Source organism: Taudactylus pleione, unplaced genomic scaffold, assembly GCF_031769625.1.
Source record: "Taudactylus pleione unplaced genomic scaffold, aTauple2 ptg000556l, whole genome shotgun sequence".
In the NCBI taxonomy this organism is placed as follows: domain Eukaryota; kingdom Metazoa; phylum Chordata; class Amphibia; order Anura; family Myobatrachidae; genus Taudactylus; species Taudactylus pleione.
Genome location: NW_028284958.1, coordinates 19,254,006 through 19,276,793, shown reverse-complemented (window position 1 = coordinate 19,276,793; position 22,788 = coordinate 19,254,006). Strand labels below are relative to the sequence as shown.

Below are 22,788 nucleotides of genomic sequence, written 5' to 3'. Positions count from 1 at the left end.
CCTTACGCAGAGCCCCCAGTAATGTCCCTAGAACCCCCATTATACAGAACCCCCAGTAATGTCCCTAGTAGTGCCCATTATGCAGAGCCCCCAGTAATGTCCTTAGTAGTGCCCCTTATGCAGAGCCCCCAGTAATGCTCATTAAGTTGTGGCACTAGTAATTCCCCTTATGCTGTACCCCCTCCCAGTATAGAATAGGCCCCTCTAACCTGTGCAGTACTTACCTTTCTTCACGATGGCCGCTGGGCACCGCTCCAGTCCACGCTGTCTTCACTCCCACCATCTCGCGTAGACACTGACTGGATCTAATTAGATCCACAGCAGGCGCAGGCTCCTCTCATCGCAGGAGACGTCACACGTGCGCTGCATCACTGGGAACGCTGGCCTCTGAAGCGATCAGAGGCTTTCTGATCGCTTCAGAGACCAGTGTTGCCAGCTTTAAATAAAGCAAACACTGCCCGATCAGAGCTGAGCTCCGATCGTGGCAGGGGTGTGGGACGCATATTATGTTATATAAATGTTGGCCCACACTGTCGGGCCTCATAAAATGTTTATTCGGGCTGCATGTTTGACATGCCTGTTCTAGAAGGTGCTAGTTAAATGTTAAGTAGAATCTGATTGGTTGCTATGGACAACATCTCAATTTCTAAAAACTCTCACTTTAGTAAATATACCCCACAGACTCAGTCACTATTGGAATTTACTTGCATAAGGAGTCTTAAATGTTGACTACAGATGATCTGAAGCCAGCAGGATCAGTTCTAGACCAAGTAGTGCCCAGGGCTAAAAGTGCTTTTGGCACCCTCCTTAAAAGAAAAATCTATACTATTTTTTGTACTATATTAAAATACACCAGACCTAATCCTCCTTGGGCAGACAGTGTCTAAAGTCGGTATTCACTATTCATGTAGGAGTTTACATGGTCCGGAAGATGCCTATTTATGTAAGAATATAACCAATGTCATCATCATACAAGAAAGGTTCAACCGGACTCTTGTCCCATCTCACCTCCTGCTCCATGTCTCTGCAGCCTCCTGCAGGCCCATCACTCCAGCCTCCTGTCACATGTCTCTCCTTCCTCATGTCTCTCCAGCCTCCTGTCCCAGGTCTCTTCAGCCTTCTGCCTTGTCACTTCAGCCACCTGTCCTTCCAGCCTCCTGCCCCGTCCTTCCAGCCTCCTGCCCAGTCACACCAGCCTCCTGTCTTTCCTGCCTCCTGCCCCATCACTCCAGCCTGCTACCAGTGCCACCGGGATGACACTGGCAATGGTGTGCTAGATTGCGCACCTGGAACGCTAAACTGCGACTGGTGCCGCCGGGTTGACACAAGCCACCGGACGGTGACAGAAGCTTCTGGGGTAGGAAGCGCAGGTGGAGCCACCTGGATGGAATAAACGGCACACATGAAACACAGCTAGACAGATTCAGGAACTCGACTGACATGCAGGAGACAGGAACCGGAAGTACGAAAAAACTTTTATCACAGGCATGGAGTGCTGGGCTGGCTGGAATTTAACAGAGACAGAGGCCCTGATTCAGAGCCGGATGCTCTGACAGAGTGCTTGCTCTGAATCAGGGCGCCTTTTTTTGTTTTTATGGAGCTGCCTCCTGGCCGCTCGCATTGCTGTGGGTTGCCACAGCTAATGCGAGTGGCCAGGATGATGGTCGCGATGGTCAAGACCATCGGGCTTGTGACAAAACCCTTGTGGTAGGGTCTCGTGGCCGAAAGCTCTCTCACTGTCATCACTTGTGATGTCAGTGGGGCCGCCCCCAAATGGTAGGCGTTCCCATGGAAACACCTCTGTCTGGGCAGCCACCCCCCGACCCGCCCACCAAAGGGGGCATGCTGTCATTCAACATCAACAGCATGCCCCTTTTGGTGTGAGACCCAGAGCGACGGATTTTTTCTACCACAAACTCTCATCCCTGAACAAGAACTGGTGGCCTGATTGAGCATCTGAGAGAGTATCTGGTGGAGAAGAACACTCGTTTGAGGAAGAGAACAGTGGAAGGTACTATTGATCTTGAGAGACCGGGGTAGCTTCAAACGGAATGCCACAGGATTAATTTGTGCAATCATTTTGAACGGCCTGATGAACTTGGGATCCAATCTTTGTGACTTTTGGCACAGAATGATATTCCTGGTGGACAGCTAGACCAAATCCCCCACCTTAAGCTTACAAGGCCTACGATGTCTATCTGCCCAGACCTTGAAACGACCAGATTCCTGCCGAAGGGACTGATGCACTTTCCTCCAGTTGGATCGAAATCTGGAAACAGATTAAGATGAAGGACTCGAGTTTGATGAAGACTCAAAAGAATTGCTTACAAAATGCACCATTTTAGAAAATCTGTCGACAATGGTCCAGATAACTGTACGGTGAGCAGAAAATTGAAGATCCACCACAAAGTCCATCGCAATGTGTGTCCATGGTTTAAGGGGCGTGTCCAATGGACACAACAGACCTGTAGGTGCAGTACGGAGTGTCTTATTCCTGGCACAGACAAAATGAGAATGTCATCTAAGTATACCACAGCGAAAACCCCCAGGAAATCCCTTGTGACCTCATTAATAAAATCTTGGAAGAAAGTAGGGGCATTGGACAGACCGAATGTCATCACCAAGTACTCGAAATGCCCTGAGTGAGTGTTGAAAGCGGTCTTCCACTAGTCTCCTTTGCGGATGCAGATGAGGTTGTAGGCTTCATGTAAATCAATCTTGGAGAAGATTGAGGCCTCCCATAATTGATAGAAAAGAACCGAGATCAGAGGCAGAGGGTATGCATTCTTCACTGTTATTTTCTTCAGGCCACGAAAGTCAATGCAGGGCCGGAGGGACCCGTCCTTCTTCTAAACGAAGAAGAATCCTGCACCCACTGGGGATTTAGATGGTCGAATGAACCCCTTTTCAAGAGCATCTTGAATGTACTCCTGCATTGCCCTATCCTCAGGGAGTGATAGTGCATACAGCCTACCCTTAGGAAGTCTGACATACAGTAGCAGATCGATGGGACAGTCAAAGGGGCGATAAGGTGGCAAGACGTCAGCTTTTTTCTTAGAAAAAACTTCCACGAGATCGCGGTATGGAGCAGGAATCTCCGGAGAGTCCATGGAGATGACAGTGGCAAGATGAACCGGATGGGACAGGCAATGGACAAACATGGACCCCACTGGAGAATCTCCCCCATCTGCCACTGAATAACCAGGTTGTGCTTCTTCAGCCATGGTAAGCCTAACACAACGGGAGCCATCAGACACTGGAGGAGAAGAAAAGAAAGCTCTTGATGCAAGGCACCTACTGTCAACTGAATAGGTGGCGTCCGGGAAGTAACAGGGACTGAAGACAGACTCTTCCCATCCAGACCAATGATAGCAACTGGAGTGCTAGAGGTGCAGGAAGAAGACCCAATTTCTCAAAAAATGACTGGAGGACATTGGCTCCTCAACTTTGAGGGCGAGTTCCTGGACTTTTTGAGTTAACACCTGAATCTGGGAGGCCAGGATTTGCATCGGATTCTGACTGAGCTCCATGATTAACCTACTTTCTTTTGGCCGGTGATAATGTTGTGGATTGGATGGTTAGTCAGACAAGAGTTGTCAGAGGACTGCTGCCAGTTGACTAGTTGTGTCCAAGTGTAGAGTATGAGATGCAGCCAGTGGGCTGTAGGAACAGCCTTGAGGGCTGGTTGTGGCCTTTATAGTCGTGGCCAAGGGACTGGTGATGTGAAGCAGCCTTGGGGCTGTTGGAGCAGGCTTGGAGGCTGATTGTGGCCTTTATAGTCATGGCCAAGGGACTGGTGATGTGAAGCAGCCTTGGGACTGTTGGAGCAGGCTTGGAGGCTAATTGTGGCCTTTATAGTCGTGGTCATGGGACTGATGGTGTGAAGCAGCCTTTGGGCTGTTGAAGCAGCCTTGAGGGCTGATAGTGACCTGGGGCCAGGACCATTGCAGCCTTTGGGCTGATGAGACTCAGGTGAGGTATTCAACAAGAATGCGGGGCTGCTACCAGTGCCGCCGGGATGACACTGGTGACGGCGTGCTTGATAGCGCACCTGAAATGCAGAGCTGCTACCAGTACTGCCAGGACGACACTGGTGACGGTGTGCTAAGTTGCGCACCTGGAATGCAGAGCTGCTACCAGTGCTGCCGGGATGACACTGGCGACGGTGTGCTAGATTGCGCACCTGGAACGCTAAACTGTGACTGGTGCCGCCGGGTTGACACAAGCCACCAGATGGTGACAGATGCTTTTGGGGTAGGAAGCGCAGGTTGAGCCATCTGGATGGAATAAATGGCACACACGAAACACAGCTAGACAGATTCAGGAACTTGACTGACATGCAGGAGACAGGAACCGGAAGTACGGAAAAAACTTCTATCACCGGCATGGAGTGCTGGGCTGGCTGGAATTTAACAGAGACAGAGTCCAATCAAAGCAAGTCTCCCTTAATGACAGACTACTGTGCACCTGGGCTGTGTCCATACAGGAGAATCAATTAGTGCACCTGACACTGCACACAGACAGGCAGTAATTAGTGCAGTGCCTCAGTAGCAACAAAGGCTGGAACTCCAAGCAATATGATTTGCTTAACTGCAAATCCTAACATCTTGATGAAAACATTGGGACACGATCACATCTTTAATCCATACTTGCCAACTCTCCCTCATTGTCAGGGAGACTCCCTGAAATAGTAGCAATCTCCGTCTCCCTGAAGAATCTAGCAGTCTCCCTGATTGCTCTTTACTCCCATTATGAAGCGGTTATGTTAAACCATATATACATTCAAATGGGATCACTAGTATAATTTCCCTGCATTGGTTATAAGGCACAATGATCCCTATGGCTACATGCATTTCCTGGAAAGTATCAGTGTATTTTCATCAACAAATAGATCTTACTAACTGCTTTTGGGCTCGTTTACAGTTGGATGTAAGTCAATGTCATGACACGCCCATCAGACGTAGCAGTACACATGCACTTTAATACCACACTAATAAGTGTTGCTTTCATTATCTCCCTGAAATGCTTTTTCAAAAGTAGGCAAGTGTGCTTTAATCTCCAGCCCTCCAAGCCCTACACTACAGAGTGTTGTATACGCCCCCTTCTGGCACTCATAAAAGTTATTCTGTGGTGATCATCAGAGAATAAAACACAGGAACACCCTTATTTGAAAGAGGGGAGTCCCTGCTTTCAAATGATGTGGGCTGTTAGTGGCTATTGTCTGGTGATCACCAGACAATATCAACCTGCCCTGGAGAAATGCTACTAGAGTAGAGCTGGAGGGTGGGGGAAGCCCCTTAACATACCTTGAACAACGGGAGTCACCTCTCATAAACAATGTGGCCCTTTGCAGTTACTGTCTGTTGATCACCAGACAATAACATCCTATTCTACAGAAACAGGTATTCGGTATGATACACCGGCGGTTCAAATCCCGGCAGCTCCAGCCCGACATGGAAGGAAATCCCGATCGTCTAGAAGGTAAGTACTTACTAACCTAACTGTACCCCCTAACCCTCCTTTAGGGTGCCTAACCCTAACCTCTTCCCCTGTGCCTAACCCTAATCCCCCCTTTCCCCGCAGTCTAAACCTAAGTCACCCGGGGGGGTGCCTAACCCTAACCTCCCCCGGGGGAGCCTAACCCTAACCCTCCCTCCGCCTAGCCTAAACCTAACCTCCCGTGGGGGTCCCCAGTGGCAAACGCAGGATTTTTAAATGGGGGTTTCCAAATACTTCATTACAGAACCAATGAAAAATGTCTAACCACAATAAGCCTGCAGCATACACTTTATTGTGTAGTTCAAGTGTTATAATAGGGTTTGATATGAAATCCTGGCTGTCGGGATGCCGCTGGTCAGAATACCGACAGCGACATCCCAACAGCCAGAATCCCAACACCCATAGGAACGAACGGTAAGTGTTTTTCTAACCCCTACCCTGACCCTCCCTCTACGGTGCCTAACCCTAACCTCCCCCTAGTGCCTAAGTCTAACTTCCCCCTCCCCGCACACTAAACCTAACACCCCCTACCCGGTGCCTAAACCTAACTCTCCCCCTAGTGCTTAACCCTAACCCCCACTCCAAACTTCCCCTAACACCCTGATACTTACCTGCGGGATGCCGACGTTATAAATATCGCGCCAAAATCCTGCATCCCGGGATGCCGACTAGATCTCGTTATAATATATCAATAATGTAAATACATTATACGTATTAAGCATACAATTGTGCTTATAAGACCGGTGGCAGCCAGTACAAGAGAAATATAGCGTCTATACATGACAATATGAGCAATTGATAGCGGTACATTATGTGATTACAACCACGCTATTCTAGAGTGATTTAAAAAATTGTATGTGTCAAATCAATATATGTGTGAGCAAGAAACAATTATAGAAACACTTGCAGAGCAGCTACTACTATGTTGATACAATTGTATCCTTAATATAACAAGTTCATTCTTCTAGTAGCAAGTGAAAAAATTAACTGCTACATTGTGAATTAAGTGAACACTCAGTGGATACTAATCTGTTTATTTAAAACGTCATTAATAAACAGCTATTAGCTCACCCAATACTGGGGAAACTTTACATTAATATTGACAGTATCAGGGAGTATATTTCCCACGATATTAAACTGTACTGAGGAAATATAGAATTATTACCTAAGAATATAATAAACAGTACATTAAACCCAGAACGACCATATTTACACATACAATAGACCGATGACAGATGATATTTTAATCACTTCTTTTTGTTTCCTATATCTATATAGATATCACACATTCTACTCTATTTATTTTAACTTATTTCGCCTTTCAATAATTTTGGACCTAATACTACCTTTTAACTAATTTAAATAAAAGTTATATTTTACTATAATAACAGAGAAATTGATTTGAACCATAGTGATCCCTAAAGTGCATCAGACTGTTATTATCCTTTCTTTCTCTTTGTTTCTGCTACATTACAAACACAGCCTGCCTGAGCTCTTTGGATGGATCTGCATGCAGGTCAGCTGCGTGGATGGATCAGCAGGCAGGGGGGGTTTCTAGGTACTCGGAAACCCCCCCTGCGTGCGTGGTGGTCCCCCCGGGAACCCTAAACCTAACCCTCCCCCCCCGCGGCTGTTTGCGCCCGGCATCACTTCGATCGGGATGCCAGGCGCCAGTCTCCCGGCGTAGGTTAGTTAACCCTCTGTAGTCTATATGCCGGCGGTCGGCATTGTGACCGCCGGCATCATAAACGTATACCATAAACAGAGTATCCTCATTTAATGCAGTATGTAGGTTACTTTTCAAAATGGAATTCCTGCTATATTATTTGTACACATTTTATGCATTTCATTCAAACACATAAAAGTGTACAAACAGTTTTTTAGTTATTTTAGAAACATGAGTTAATGCCAAAGTAAAGGACCAAAAAGTATTTGTTGGTATGGTTAGGGAAAAAAAAACCCCCACTCATTTGCTATTATTTCACACTTTTGCATGTGATATTGGGGTCTATTTACTAAGCAGTGTTAGGAGACAGAGTGAAAAGTGATAAGAAAGTGATAAGGTGCCAGCCAATCAGCTCCCAACTGTCATTTTTCAAACACAGCCTGTGAGATGACAATTGGGAACTGATTGGCTGGCACCTTATGACTTTTCCCAGAGCCGTAACTAGACTTTTTGGTGCCCTGTGCCAGAAAGAGCATTGGCGCCCCCCTCATTTTTCAAAGGGACATAAGGGCCATGGCTTAATGGGGAAGGGCCAGGGAAGAGATAGGAGAGGCCAGGAGATGCTGGGGATGAAATAAGAGGAAGCTACAAGCAAGATTGATAATAAACAGAAATTTGACAGGCCCAAACAGCGCCCCCTGACCTGTGGTGCTCTGTGCCATGGCACCGGCCGCACTACCCTAGCTACGGCCCTGCTTTTCACTCTGTCTCCTAACACTGCTAATTAAATAGACCCCATTGTCTCTAATGTGTACCAGTCGGGCCGACATGTACACATCGCTCAGTGTGTACTCAGCTTAAGGCATCACAGATGTTTTTTGAGGCCGTAAATGCTGCAATGTTGGCCCAAATATCACAGCGTGTATGGCCAATTATATCACAGTGTGGCCTCACCATATATTGCATTTATCTATGCAATAAGGACACATCACATGAGTAATAACAAATGCTGGAAAGACATCTATTCATGCAAATCTGGATGACATTTACCTATTCAACTTTGGAATGGACAAATGTTTTTAAATAGCTTTCATCCTATGATAAATATCTGTTTTTAGAGAAAAAGCTAACTGCATGGTTGCATCATGTGCACAGCTCACAGTGTAATTAGCCCAGACTGTATCAGCCAATCAAATGCTGTTCTGTACCCCCCCACAGCGAGGCTTGAAACGCAGATGAGCTGTTATGTCACGTCACCGTAGGACACGTCACCCCCCGGCTGTCACTGGCTGGCGCGGAGTAAACAGAGCAGAGCTGAAGGAAGTAGATCGGGCATCTTCGTCAGCATGGAGCTCGGGGACCGGGAGGTTCCAGCGGGCAACGACGTGTTAGAGCTGGACTGGTCCACTTTCCTGCAGGAGACAGGTGATACGTGCGTCCCGGTGTAATGCTGTCCATATAGACCCTGGTTATATTATGTATATATTATATAGTGAGAGCACGCAATAATAAAGTACTGATAGGTGGCACAGTGGTTAGTACTACTGGTTACCAGCACTTTAACTACAATTTCGGGCAGGGCCCTATCCGCCTGCAGTTTCTTTGTTTTAATTCTCGTTTTCATAGGTGTCCCACTCTCCCCCACACTCCAAAGGCATAAGGGGTATGATTCAGTTATATGTGATGTGATGCGCAGTGTGATTGACAGTCAGGGAGCATTAGTGGGAGATAACGGGGAATGGCGGCAAAAAGCACAGGCGTGTCGTGACTGTGTTCGGGGGTGTCACACCCTGCGTTTGTGGTCCTGTACACAATAAAGATGTCTCCGGCATCTCAGTACACATGGCCATTCTGAGTAGCCGTAGGGTTACTCAGTACGATGATAATCATCCTTGTACGCAGATGCTTGGATTTGCAAAGCCACAGGTGGCGTCTCAATATTGTCCTCGGCGTCTGCGGCATTTGTATATTTTCACAAAGAATACATCACTGAATCAGGCCCAGTGTGTAACCAGCTTTAGTCATCTATAGCATCTGGCACTCCTACCAGATATCACCATTTGTAGCTTTAGGTATCTGGTGCTCTGCAGAACATAGTAGCTCTATTGCAGAACTTTCTGGGCCCCATAGCAACATTTTGAAAGGGCCCCCACCCTAATGCTTCTAGAGAGACGCCTATTTCTACAGTAGGTGTTCATTTTATGCCCCATAGTAATGCCTTCGTTAATTTTATGTCCCATAGTAGTATCCTAGTTAATGGTATGCCCCATAGTTGTGCCCTTGTTTATTTTAAGTCCTATAGTAGTGCCCTAGTATATATTATGCCCCACAGTAGTTCCCTAGTTCATATTCTACTACATTAGTGCCCCCTGTTCATATTATGCCATGCTATAGTGCCTCCAGTTCATAATGTGCCACATTAGTGCCCCTGTTCATATTAGGTAACATTACAATGCCCTCCAGCTAATATTATACTACATTACAGTGCCCAGTTCAGATTATGCCAATTTCTGTGTCTGAGCCCCCCTAAGCCTCCGGTCCCCCTGCATCCACTATAGCTATGCCCATTCTCCATTGAGTTTTATTGCATTCCTGTGGCTATCTCTTCCCTTTCACTATCCCCATGCATGCTGTTTTATAACACACCAGGAACCATGTCTCCAAAAGTAAGGACAAGATCTAAAAATTAGGAGCTCTGTATTCTTGTACCAAACAGTGAGATGGAAATAATTTTAGAGGTGTGGTGATGCATAAAGGTTGGTAAAGTAGCATCACACTTATCAATAATGTTATCTGTACCCATATATTATGCATGACCAATTTTGCCATGCTGTGTGCCACCACCACTCACATCAGCACACATTGCCAGCCTTTGTCCCTTGTGCGCCAACCTTTTTTCCCCATAAAATTACTTGACTGTAACCCCTTCCCTTTTGCTGTACATGTCACAGGCTACATTAGAAATAAATCTCATAAAGTACAGCACTAAATGACCAGTAGTATGAGAAACTGCCCTGTTACTGTGGCCAGGCCATGCTGCGCTGAGACCATGCTTACACAAGTGCCACCTGGGTCTTTGATGAATATAGAGTTTGGCTCTGGCTACTGTAACAGCAGAGATGTAATTAAAATTATGTTTAATGACAACTTAACAGCCTGCTTCCATTGTTGGCTGGAAATTTAAGGCATGGCACATTTGTAACTTACCCTCTCGACTAGTACTTATCTTGTGTGTATATGTGTGTATGTATGTATTTTTGCACACGCACACCATGATTATATTTGTAGAAAGTCTTGTAAATAATATGGATATAAGTTGTCATTCACAATGACAACAATTTGGTGTTCAATGGAAGACTTTTGTATTAAAAGAAATAACAGTATAATTCGCCCCCTCCTATAAGTTATCATGGCTATTAGAAGTATCAATGGATTTCTATAATAAATTCCTTTGACTTCAAATATTATTATAATTTAATGTTGGGGTAACACAAAATTTGGGTGTATTGCAGAACTATAGTTATTTGACATTAGTGTATTTAAAGGACGTCATTAAGATGCACTTGTGAGAAGCGAGTTCGGTGGTTTTATTTTTTATTTTTTCTCCTCTTCAATTTCTCCCAAGTATTGACGACCTGCACAAATGCCCTGACAATCTGTAAAGCCCCCTTTGCCCCAGGTAGCCACAGTTAATTTGAAATGAATGCAAACATTGCTCATTAAAAAGATCCAGCTACTTCTTGAATTCTATCTTCTTTTCTCCACCCCTGCCTGTCCTAGTACACTAACGTTGATCACTTAGCTGGCGTGTATAGAAGCATAAACTCAGCCCCCCCCTGCTGTTGTAGGACTACACATCCCAGCATGCCCTGCCACAGTGTTGCTATTTGACCATGCTAAAACTGTTGCAAGGCATGCTGGGATGTGTAGTTCAACAAAGTTGGAGAGCCGCTTATTGCCCACCCATGCAGACTGTTCAGGCTGCTGCTGAGCTGCTTTCCAATTCCATGTGTAGTGCAATAGTAGCCGTCTAAGACGTTCCTCTTTCTCATTGAGTTTTTTTAAATTTTTTTACCAAGTACTGTTTATAATGACAGATGTGTCCTCATTCATGTAGCCTCCATGCGCATTGAACAGCCTTTCATGGGGCGACTCTGTAACGCTGAGCATCTATTCGTGCAACTTTTTACCTTCAAATGAGACTTATTTGCACAGCAATCCGAATACGACACACAATCAGCTTCTGCTGATTAAAATGATATGTGGCATGCCTATGTTCTGTGTGCAGCTGCGGGTGTATCTGCATGCGTAATGCTACTTTAGTGACACAGCCGCTGACACTGTAATGTAGCATTTTGCATTCTGATGCACTCGTAGTCGCACACAGAATATAGGCATGCCGTATATCATTTTAATCAGCAGAAGCTGCTTGTGTGTCGCATCGCTGTGCAAATAAGACTTATTTGAAGGCAAAAATCACACAAAAAGATGCTATGTGCTACCGAGTCACACAGCTCTCGCGCGCTGTGTGTAACAGGACTTGTAGCGCACAGAGAATAGATGTACAGTATGTAGACACATCTGTATTAATAAATTTGTTTTCTTAAAAACAAACTGCATTTCAAAGGGATTCAGTATGATTTACCGCCGGCCGCTTCCTGACCATTACCAATTTCAAAGGTGCAGTACATGTGTAATCTGATATGTAATCTGATGTGCAGTACATGTGTAATCTGATGTGTAATCTGATGTGCAGTACATGTGTAATCTGATATGCAATAGGTGCAGTACATGTGTAATCTGATATGCAATAGGTGCAGTACATGTGTAATCTGATATGCAATAGGTGCAGTACATGTGTAATCTGATATGCAATAGGTGCAGTACATGTGGAATCTGATGTGCAATAGGTGCAGCACATGTGTAATCTGATGTGCAATAGGTGCAGTACATGTGTAATCTGATGTGCAATAGGTGCAGTACAAGTGGAATCTGATGTGCAATAGGTGCAGTACATGTGTAATCTGATGTGCAATAGGTGCAGTACAAGTGGAATCTGATATGCAATAGGTGCAGTACATGTGGAATCTGATGTGCAATATGTGCAGCACATGTGGAATCTGATGTGCAATAGGTGCAGTACAAGTGGAATCTGATGTGCAATAGGTGCAGCACATGTGGAATCTGATGTGCAATAGGTGCAGCACATGTGGAATCTGATGTGCAATAGGTGCAGTACATGTGTAATCTGATGTGCAATAGGTGCAGTACATGTGGAATCTGATGTGCAATATGTGCAGCACATGTGGAATCTGATGTGCAATAGGTGCAGTACAAGTGGAATCTGATGTGCAATAGGTGCAGCACATGTGGAATCTGATGTGCAATAGGTGCAGCACATGTGGAATCTGATGTGCAATAGGTGCAGCACATGTGGAATCTGATGTGCAATAGGTGCAGCACATGTGGAATCTGATGTGCAATAGGTGCAGCACATGTGGAATCTGATGTGCAATAGGTGCAGCACATGTGGAATCTGATGTGCAATAGGTGCAGCACATGTGGAATCTGATGTGCAATAGGTGCAGTACATGTGGAATCTGATGTGTAATCTGATGTGCAGTACATGTGGAATCTGATGTGCAATAGGTGCAGTACATGTGTAATCTTAGAATGTAAGCTCTCACGAGCAGGGACCTCTTCCCTCATGTGCTTCTCCTTACACTTTCTTCTACACCTTACTCCTCATAAGGGCACCTAACACATTTCTGCTAAATCCCTGCTGTTTATTGTGTTTTAATCACTATTGCAGCAATGTATATAATGCCCTTCACTATACTGTAAATTACTTGTTTTTTTTTTGTTCACTTATTAGTTTTATGTACTATGTAAGGCGCTGCGTAGCCCTTGTGGCGCCATATAAATAAAGGACGATAACAGTATGCAATAGGTGCAGTACATGTGTAATCTAACATGCAATGTGCTTCTCATATATTGTATTGTAGAAATTACAATTGAAAATATAAGCACTAATTATGTAAGTATGCTGAAGCATTGAGTGAAATGGAAGTTAAGAAGTGTCGGTATGGAAGATGTAAGTTAATAGGACCACTGAGCAGGCTAGTAACTTGGCCCTCTACATTCTGGGGTACATGAGCACATGAAACGCACACATAACTGTATAAATAAATGGATTGTATAATGGATCCACACCCTGTTACAATCAATGCATGCCAATATAAATAAATTATATGATTATCCATACAGCAATTAAGCATGTAAATGAAATAGCAGAGGCACACATTTCTAGTATATAGTATACAAGGGAAACACCAACCCTAAAAATACATAGGAACACATTAATTAAAAATAACTGTGTATAAAGTTTGTCCCACTATCAGTCCTGATATAAACAATCCCATGCCACTATGAGATCAGACAATAATATGGAGCCACCAATAAAAGGCCTTATGGGAAGTTCCTCTATCTGGGCACCTCCCCTTATTATCCCCTCCTGACCTGCCTTACCAAGGTTCATCTGTCTTCTTATCATTTAGTAGGATTCTTATAGGGAACATGTATTCTCTGGTGACTTCTATGTCTGTCCGTATAACTTCTACTTTATTTCCTATTGCTAAAAATATCATCATTTTGTCATTTACACCACATTTTTGTCAGGACATATCTATTTAATCTAGTCCATTACTTTGACATCCCCTCTGACTACTGTACATGGTAAATAAGTGAAGTTAAATTCATTCTAATGAGACTCCTGCAATTCATAATCATTCCTTATTTGTAAGGCACCACAGATACTGCATCGCCAGGCGGACAGCATCATAAATCATAGTACATACGAGGTAGGTAATGAAGAAGCCAACAAGAGACATAGGGTACGGGGGACCTTCTGGTGGGAGTTTAATATCTACTGGGAGGGAATAAAGTTGAGACATTGCGGGGAAAATTAAATTCATCATCACAGGGATGTAGCACCCAGTGCCTGGATGTATTTAGTGAACTGCGTCACATCCTGAGTTTAACCCAGGTAACACTGCGACTAGACCCAAGGCAATAGTTAATATGGATATTTGCTCGCTACCTCAGGAGGATGTGAGCAGAAATTCACTAGTTGTGGGTGTACAGCAGGAGCAATTGAATTGCTCTGGGCACTTAACCCAGGAGTTACATCTCTGCAATCAGGATTGAATTGCCCCCTTGGAGCTGTTACGGCAGGAGTTGAAGTGGCAGGTAGAGCGTGTACAGGGAGTAATCTCAGGTGGGAGTAGGATAGGCTAAAGTGAGCAGGTGGGTTTTGGTAGAGCTTGGCGTATTGCCTGGGCGGGATAAGGAATTCCGTGAGTGGTTAACAGCATGATAGAAGTCTTGGAGGCAGGAGTGAAAGATGGTCATCAGAGGTGTGGAAAAGTCATATTATTTGTTACCTTTTACTAATATACTACATTTCAACATTAATTTTCCTGCAGCAAGTTTGCTCGAGTGTCACTGAATTATTTTTTTGCTAATGCGGCGTTTTACTGAAATGCTTAATTCAAAAAGTTTTTTTTATTTTCATGCGCTTATTGGTCATAAATTGTATACTTACAGATTTGTTTAAATGCTAGTGCATTGCGATGTCTAGGAGTACTTTTTTGTTGGAGTGTTTGGCAAATATTGCACAGTAGGAACATGCAGAAAAGAAACTCTGTTTGCGTTTATTAACTGCTGGCAAACCTGCACATTGCCTGGGATCAATTTGCTCTCACTTTTGTAAACATTGGTAGATATTCACTAGAGGGAGCTGCAGTCTCAGTTTTGGTAACTTCAGTGAAAAGGGACAAATACGATACGCCTCCAGTTTCATATGACAAATGGTCAAAGTATGAATTTTCACATATGTGCATATTTGTATAGAAGAAAGACTACAAACTCCTGAATTCTGGGCCTGATTCAGACCCACTCGCGAGCGGCTGTCCGCTCGCAAGTGGGTCGATGTTCTGGACTGAGCATGCGCACGACGGAGGGAGCTCCGTTGTGCGCATGCGCCAGACGCGACGAGCGAAGGAAAGTCCTTCGCTCGTTGTGTCTGATCAAAGGGGGCGTGCTGTCGATGTTGATTGACAGCACGCCCCCTTTGGTAGGCGTGCCTCCCTGACGGGGGCGTTCCCACGGGAACGCCTCCCGTCAGAAGCCGGCCCACTGACATCACTAGTGATGTCAGTGGGAGTGATTTTGGCTCTGATAGAGCCAAAATCACTCTGGAGCTTGCGGTTGAAAACCTCAACCGCAGGCTCCGGCTCGCAGTTTCGATGGTCGCGATGGTCAAGACCATCGCGGCCATCAAACTGCACGCTCGTATAGCCTGTGGGTGGTCACCCACAGCTATACGAGCGTCCAGGAGGACGCTCCTTTTTCATGGAGGCCGGCCCTCATTCAGACCGTGCGCTCTGCTCAGAGCGTACGGCTCTGAATGAGGGCCTCTATTTTTTTTATATCTGTTAGGAGCAGGGGACAGGGACCATGTCTATTGGGAACCCAGGGTATGTAGATCTGTGTATTGGAAGAGGAAAAGCACCTTTATCAGAGACCAGTGTAATAGGGCAATGTGTCAGGTATCTTTTTCCTGATGGCCTCATTTCCTCTTTGCAGTGGGCACTACTCTGTCAAACTATGGATGGCTCATCCTGTTCGCCTGCATTGGTGTGTATCTCCTGAAGCAGAAGTTATCCGACAACATCAACTCCCTACTCACGACTACATCGACATCTGTAGCAGGTATTTAATGCAATCTTTTGTACACACTTAAGCTAGATACACATTAGCACATTAGGACGATCCGCCGTCCTTTCTGACAATTGGTAAGTGTATACTCACTTACCAATCATCGGCCCAATGTGTCGTGCCTGACGTCACAACTGGGCGGGCATTTACATGTGCAGGCCCAGTTGTGATGTCAGTCACCGGCAGCCTATGCAGCAAGTGAGTGTACAGGCTGTTGTCCGACCGCCCGTACACACAAGATGAACCAATATATCTTCCATTAAATGTGCTGCACTGCCGACGCAATATGTCTGTGAATGACAAATTCACAGATATATCGCTGGTACACAACCGCCGACGCTCTCACAATATATTGGCCTTTCAATTGCATGGCCGATATATCGTCCAGTGTGTACCTAGCATAATGCCCATTAATCTTCACATATTTCTTGTTATGTTCTATTCAAAATAAGTCACCAGGATTTAACATGTTGAGTTCAAAGGAAAGTAAAAAAATTTATGTTGGTAAATAAGTCTTTTCAAACGGTAAAATACTCCATTTAGAAGGCATGTTGTACGTGGCTACAACTTATACATGGAACTCTGCAGTCCTGTATACAAACAGAGCAGCTGGGACAATATTTGGAATTGGCTGCGCTATTTGTATCTACTGTAGTAGTTTATTATTTTAATTACTATAGGAACCTACATTTAATCTGACTATGATGCAGTCTACCTGATAGTTAAATTGTGGGAGACTTATTACAATGGTTGCACAGGTAACAGTACAAAATGTGTTAACGCCTATAGCAACCAATTTGATGCTGTCATTTCCTATCGTACTGAGGGCCTGATTCAGACCCGCTCGCAAGCGGGTCGATGTTGCCCAAGTGCGCATGCGCATAACGGAGGCGGCTCCGTCGTGCGCATGCGCGAGACCCGAATAACGACGGCCAAGCCGTCGTTATGGTTCTCGTACCAAAGGGGGCGTGCTGTCGATGGTGATTGACAGCCCGCCCCCTTTGGTGGGCGTGCCGTGGGCGTGGCTGGCCAGACGCAGGCGTTCCCATGGGAACGCCTACCGTCTGGGGGCGGCCCCACTGACATCACTAGTGATGTCAGTGGGAGTGCTTATGGCTCTGATAGAGCCAAAAGCACTCCAGGGCTTGCGGATGACGAGACCCTACCACAAGGGTCTCGTTGCAAGCCAGATGGTCGCGATGGTCTTGACCATCGCGACCATCATTTTGGCCGCTCGCAATAGCTGTGGGTGGTCACACACAGCTATGCGAGCGGCCAGGAGTCCTCTCCAAAAAGTGAGAGGGACGGCCCTGATTCAGAGCGAGCGCTCTGTCAGAGCGTCCGGCTCTGAATCAGGGCCTGAATTTCTCTCCAGAGTAGGAATCGCACAACCTGCAACTTATATAATATTCTTCTCCAGGGTCCGTAGGAATCCACAGGGACACCATGGGGGATATTATGGTTGGAGAGGCACCAAACTGTTAAAGCTTCAACTCCCAGGATGCCTCGGGGGTTCTCCTACATATATACCCTGCTCCTAGCCATAGGACTTTAGTTGTTCGTTTGGTGCGGCAGGATCAAGACGCACCTTTGTAACGGGACTGCTCTGGCAGTCCTAAGATTTAATTTTATATTTTTTTTTATGTTTTTGGGTTGGCAGTGCTAAGTGTCTGAATTAAGAAGCATATATTGCGACTCCATCTACCTCCGCCGGGCCGCAACGCCAGTAACTGGCTAAGCTTGCTAGCCGCAATGCTGCGACCTGGACTGCAACCAGACGCACAGAGATGTCGGGTAAGGTGATTCCTCGCTAATGGGGAATCACACACGGCAGTCCTAGCTTCTGGTGTCAGAGATGCACCAGAAGCCGCTGCTGTCAGGAACTGGGATTGTCCGCGTCCTCACAACACCACCGAAGCCTTATCGTCTGACGCCGGGGATCGGCAGCAGACGCTTCTTCTGCCACGAGGCCAGTGTACCCGGCTGGTTAACGCAGGTTAGGGGAGGTAGACCTAGATGAAGGGTTTTGCGTGTCTGGGTTGCTCCGCCTATCCTCCATGTTTTATGAGACGCTCACGATCCACGCTCAGTGTGCCCTGTAGCTGTTGGTCTCAGGAGGGATTGGGTCAGTCTCCCTGTATACCTCTCCCTTGGTTAAGGTATATAGTGCTCTATATCCTACCACTCCTTTGTGTTTGTGTAGTTGATTTAGAGTCGATTGTAATTATATTACATATGCATTATATGTGACTGTTTGCTAGCTGCTGTATTGACACGGTCTTATTTCTGTCTGTCAATTATAGCTATCACTGTTTTTTCTCTCCATCCTTTTGGGGTGGAGGTTTTTCTCTGAATACTTCACATTCATTTAGATTTTGTGAAGGCTGTCATATAACATTGCAATTATTGCCTCTACTGAACATGTCAAAAGATAAATGTATACAGGAGGGGGGAGCCCTCTGTGCTGGCTTCATGTAAACCATATATGACTTATTTGTCCCCTCAGGACATTAAGGATGATTTGTGTGTTGTCTGTCATAAAGAGCCACCTCACCAGTCCAGTGTACATGTCCCTGGACAAGAGCCATCTTGGGTAGCCTCTTTTTCCCAGGTAAAGAAGCAGTTTGTGGATTGTATGGCTGCTCCCTCTATGCTTCCTTGGATGGGGTGTACACAGCATGCTATGTTTGCACCTCCTGTGCAGTTTTCCTTGAAGGTTGTTGATGACCACATTCTAGTCAGAGTGTGACACCAGCTAATGCTGATAGCAGACCGGTAGTTACTAATGTGCCTAAGCACAAGTTAGCTTTTTATCAGTCTGCTCAACCTAAGGATTCAGAAGCATCATCGGAGGATACAGATAATGTGCATATCTCCTTTCCAAGGTCTAGCTCGGGGGAGGAGGAACATACGTGTACAGTGGATGTTCCTTCCTTAGTGAAAGCGGTTAAATCGGTCCTAGACATTCAGGAGTTCCCTGTATCTGAACAGCTCACTGAGCTTATGAATGAGGCATGGGCTAACCCTGACAAATGTTTTTATGTGAATAAGAGAATAACATCTTATGTACTAAGCGGGTGGTACCTCCTACGGTGGATGCTCATGTGACGCATTTGATCAGAAATGCTACTTTGCCTATTCCGTCTGCATCCTCCCTGAAGGATTCCACAGATAAAAAGATTGAAGCATGTCTTAAGATGATCTTTTCATCATCTGGAGCTGTTGCTTGTCCAGCTATGGCTGCAGCCTGGTTAGCCAAAGCTGTTGAAGAATGGATGGGAGCATTGGAAAATTCTCTACCAAATGCTACCAGAGAGCAAATGATGTATATCTCCCATATATGGGAAGCGGCTTCACATCTGGGAGGAGCTGCTGTAGATGCTGGAATTTTAAGGTGCATACACACGTAACGATTTTGTAATAATCTGCCAGATTTTCCCTTGAAAAGTGAACGATTTTTTGAAGTGTAATGAATGATTTTTACAACGATGAATGAAAAATGTTCCTTCCCTTAATGAAAATCTTTATGTTGGACAGTCTGAAATAAAGTACAAATGGGAGCGCGCTTGAACGATTTTCGTTCATTGTTATAAGTCGGAAACTGAACGATTTTTTTGAACGATAACGACGTCGTTTTAGTTAAATCGTTAAAACAATCGTTACGTCTGTACGGACCTTTAGCTTCTAAAGCATCAGCAGCTTCAATAGTGGCACGCAGTGCTCTTTATTTAAGATCCTGGAAAGCTGATACATGATTAAAGAAGGTGTTAGAAGTTTTACCTTTCTATGGTTTCCCTGGACTTTTTGGAGCAGAGTTGGATAAAATAATAGCTACTCTGGCAGCTTCAAAGTCAGCAGGTCTGCTATCTACGGTGACTATAAAGTCTAGGCAGGTTTCTTTTTTCGTTTTTTCAGTTCTCAGGGACAAGCAAGGGAACAGCCTTCCTCTAAGACGTCTAGTTTTCACAAAATATCAAGGTGACAAATTAAGAGGTCTGGCCCGGCAAGACATCCATCTTATAAACTGGACCACAAACCCTCGGCCTGATGGGCTAGGCCTCCTCCTGGGGGATCCCAGGGTGGGAGGCCGACTTCTTCAGTTTGCAGATTGTCGGTGTCAAACAACAACAGATGCCTGGGTCCGAGAAGCGGTCTCTCAGGGGTATACCCTCACTTTCAGGAGGCATTCTCCCCAGAAGTTTTTATGCAAAGATCCTCCAGCAGATGTTGTTAAAGGCTTTGGCCCTTCAGGAAGCCATTCACTCCCTGCTGCAGGTGGGGGTAATAGTCCCGGTTCCTGTGCTTCAACAGGGAAGGGGTTATTACCAATCTATTTCTGGTTCAGAAACCGAATGGGGCTTATCGTCCTATACTGAATCTAAAAGCCCTTAACAAGTTTATCCATGTACCCAAGTTTCACATGGAAACTCTCTGATCAATTATTTTGGCAATGGAGCCGGGAGATTACATGGACATTCCCTGGACATTCAGGATGCATATCTACATGTTCCTATTATACTATCCCATCAGCAATTTTTACGGTTTGGTGTCATTCAGCAACATTACCAATTTCAGGCTCTTCCCTTTGGCCTATCTACGGCTCCCCAGGTATTTACCAAAATAAAGGCAGTCATTACGGCCTATCTCTAGCGTCAGGGAGTCAGAATTCTGCCATATCTGGATGACTTTCTGATAATAGCACAGATTCCGGTTGTTTTACAAAACCATCTTCATCTGACCATAGCCTGTTTACAAAAGCACAGCTGGATCATCAATTTTAAAGAAATCATCACTTTCTCCAACAAAGCAGACGGTACATCAGGGAGCTTGGGCACAGACAGTGTTTCTGCCAGAGGACAAGATTGTGGCCCTATCATTGTGAATGTGCAAGCAAAGGGTATCCATTCTGTTAGCAATGCAGGTCCTGGGATCAATGGTATCCACCTTCGACATGGTGGGGTATGCCCTGTTCCATTCCAGGCCTCTGCAAAGATTGATTCTTTCCAAGTGGAATGGGCCGTATCATCGAATAAAGTCCCAGAGGATCCTTCTTACTCCAGAGGTTCGTCACGCCCTCCTGTGGTGGCTGAGAAAAGATCATCTGAAAAAAAAAGGGGTGTCCATTCTGGATTCCAAATTGGGTGCTTCTCACCATGGACACGAGTCTTCGCGGATGGGGAGCAATGACAGGTCATCACACCTTTCAGGGAAGATGGACAAATCTGGAAAGTCATTTGCCAATAACTATTTTGGGACTGCGAGCAGTGTACAAAGCACTTGTCATGGCACAGGACCTGCTCCAGGGCAAGCCGGTCCAGATCAAGTCCGACAAATGCGACAACAGTGGCCTACCTCAATCATCAGAGAGGCACAAGAAGTTATGCAGCCATGAAAGAAGTGACAGGGGTTCTGATTTGGGCAGACCATCATCTTCCAGCCATCTCGGCAATATTCATACCGGGAGTCATCAATTGGGAAGCTGACTTCCTAAGTCGCCAAGACACACACGCCGGAGAGTGGTCTCTCCACCCGGGAGTGTTTCAGCTCCTGGTAAACAAATGGGGTCTACCAGAGATAGATCTCATGGCATCACGTCACAACCGCAAGGTCCCCAGGTACGGGTCCAGAGACAACTCAGTAGCCTTTGTGGACGCTCTGGCAGTAAGATGGGACTTCAAGCTGGTGTATCTCTTTCCTCCGATCTCCCTGCTCCCAAGAGTTCTCAGGAAATTAAAGCAGGAAGGTGGAACAGTAATACTGGTGGCACCGGCTTGGCCCAGACGTCATTGGTTCACCGACATACAGAATCTGTATGTAGACAGTCCGTATCCTCTTCCTCTATGACCAGATCTGCTAACGAAGGGCCCCTGCCTGCATCTGTACTTACCTCGTCTGGCTTTGACAGCGTGGCTCTTGAATCTTCCATCCTAAGAGCAAAAGGGTTTTCCAGTTCTGTAATTCACACGATGCTTAGGGCATGGAAGCCTGCTTCTGCCTGCATTTATTAGAGTTTGGCATTCTTTGGTCAATGGTTTTCCCACAGAAAGTATGATCCTAAAGTGTTTAGGATTTCCAGGATGCTGGCTTTTCTCCAGGCAGGTTTAGACCGGGGTCTCTGCCTGGCTACATTGAGAGTGCAGATTTTTGCACTGTCAGTCTGGTTCCAGGGGAAGATTGTCTCATTACCAGATGTTAGAATTGTTTTCCAAGGAGTTCTGCGAGTTCAGCCTCCTTTTGTCCCACCGGTAGCACCATGGGATCTGTCTTTGGTTCTTAAGGGGCTACATGCTCCCCCATTTGAACCATTGGACTCTGTAGATTGGAAGTGGTTGATGGCAAAGACCCTTTGTCTTCTCGCTATCTCTTCTGCTTGCAGGGTTTCTGATTTGGCAGCGCTTTTCTTGTCGCTCTCCAGTTTTGATTTTTCACCAGGATAAAGCTGTTCTTTGTACAGGGGAGGGTTACCTTCCTAAGGTAGTGTCCCGTTTTAATGTAAGTGAAAAAACTGTAGTTCCAGCTTTTTAGGCTCCAGATCTTTCTGTAGGTGAAGCCTCCCTGGCTGTAGTTCGTGCTCTCCATATCTATGTGGAGCGTACAACTCTGTGAAAACCATATAATACAAAAAGAGCATCTGATTTTCTAACAAACGAGGATTGGCAGCTAATAAGCAGACTCTGGCGAGGTGGCTACGCAAGACTATCTCTCCGGTGTACACACAGGCTGATCTCCCTGTCCCAAGCACGGTGACAGCACATTCTACTCGATCTGTAGGGCCATCGTGGGCATTTAGTCGTGGTGCCACTGCTGAACAATTGTGCAAGACAGCCACGTGGTCTTCTGTCCAC

At 45.5% G+C, this 22,788-nt stretch overlaps 1 protein-coding gene across 1 annotated transcript in view; it reads left to right on the top strand.

Annotated features, from left to right (window-relative positions):
- Positions 1 to 8,420: 8,420 nt before the first annotated feature.
- SELENOS (selenoprotein S) overlaps positions 8,421 to 22,788 on the top strand; it is a 33,363-nt gene continuing 18,995 nt past the window's right edge. The window contains exons 1-2 of the mRNA XM_088452870.1: positions 8,421 to 8,590; positions 15,812 to 15,937. Coding sequence (XP_088308996.1) covers positions 8,512 to 8,590; positions 15,812 to 15,937 — 205 coding nt within the window. The 5' untranslated portion in view covers positions 8,421 to 8,511. The remainder of the gene's footprint in view (positions 8,591 to 15,811; positions 15,938 to 22,788) is intronic.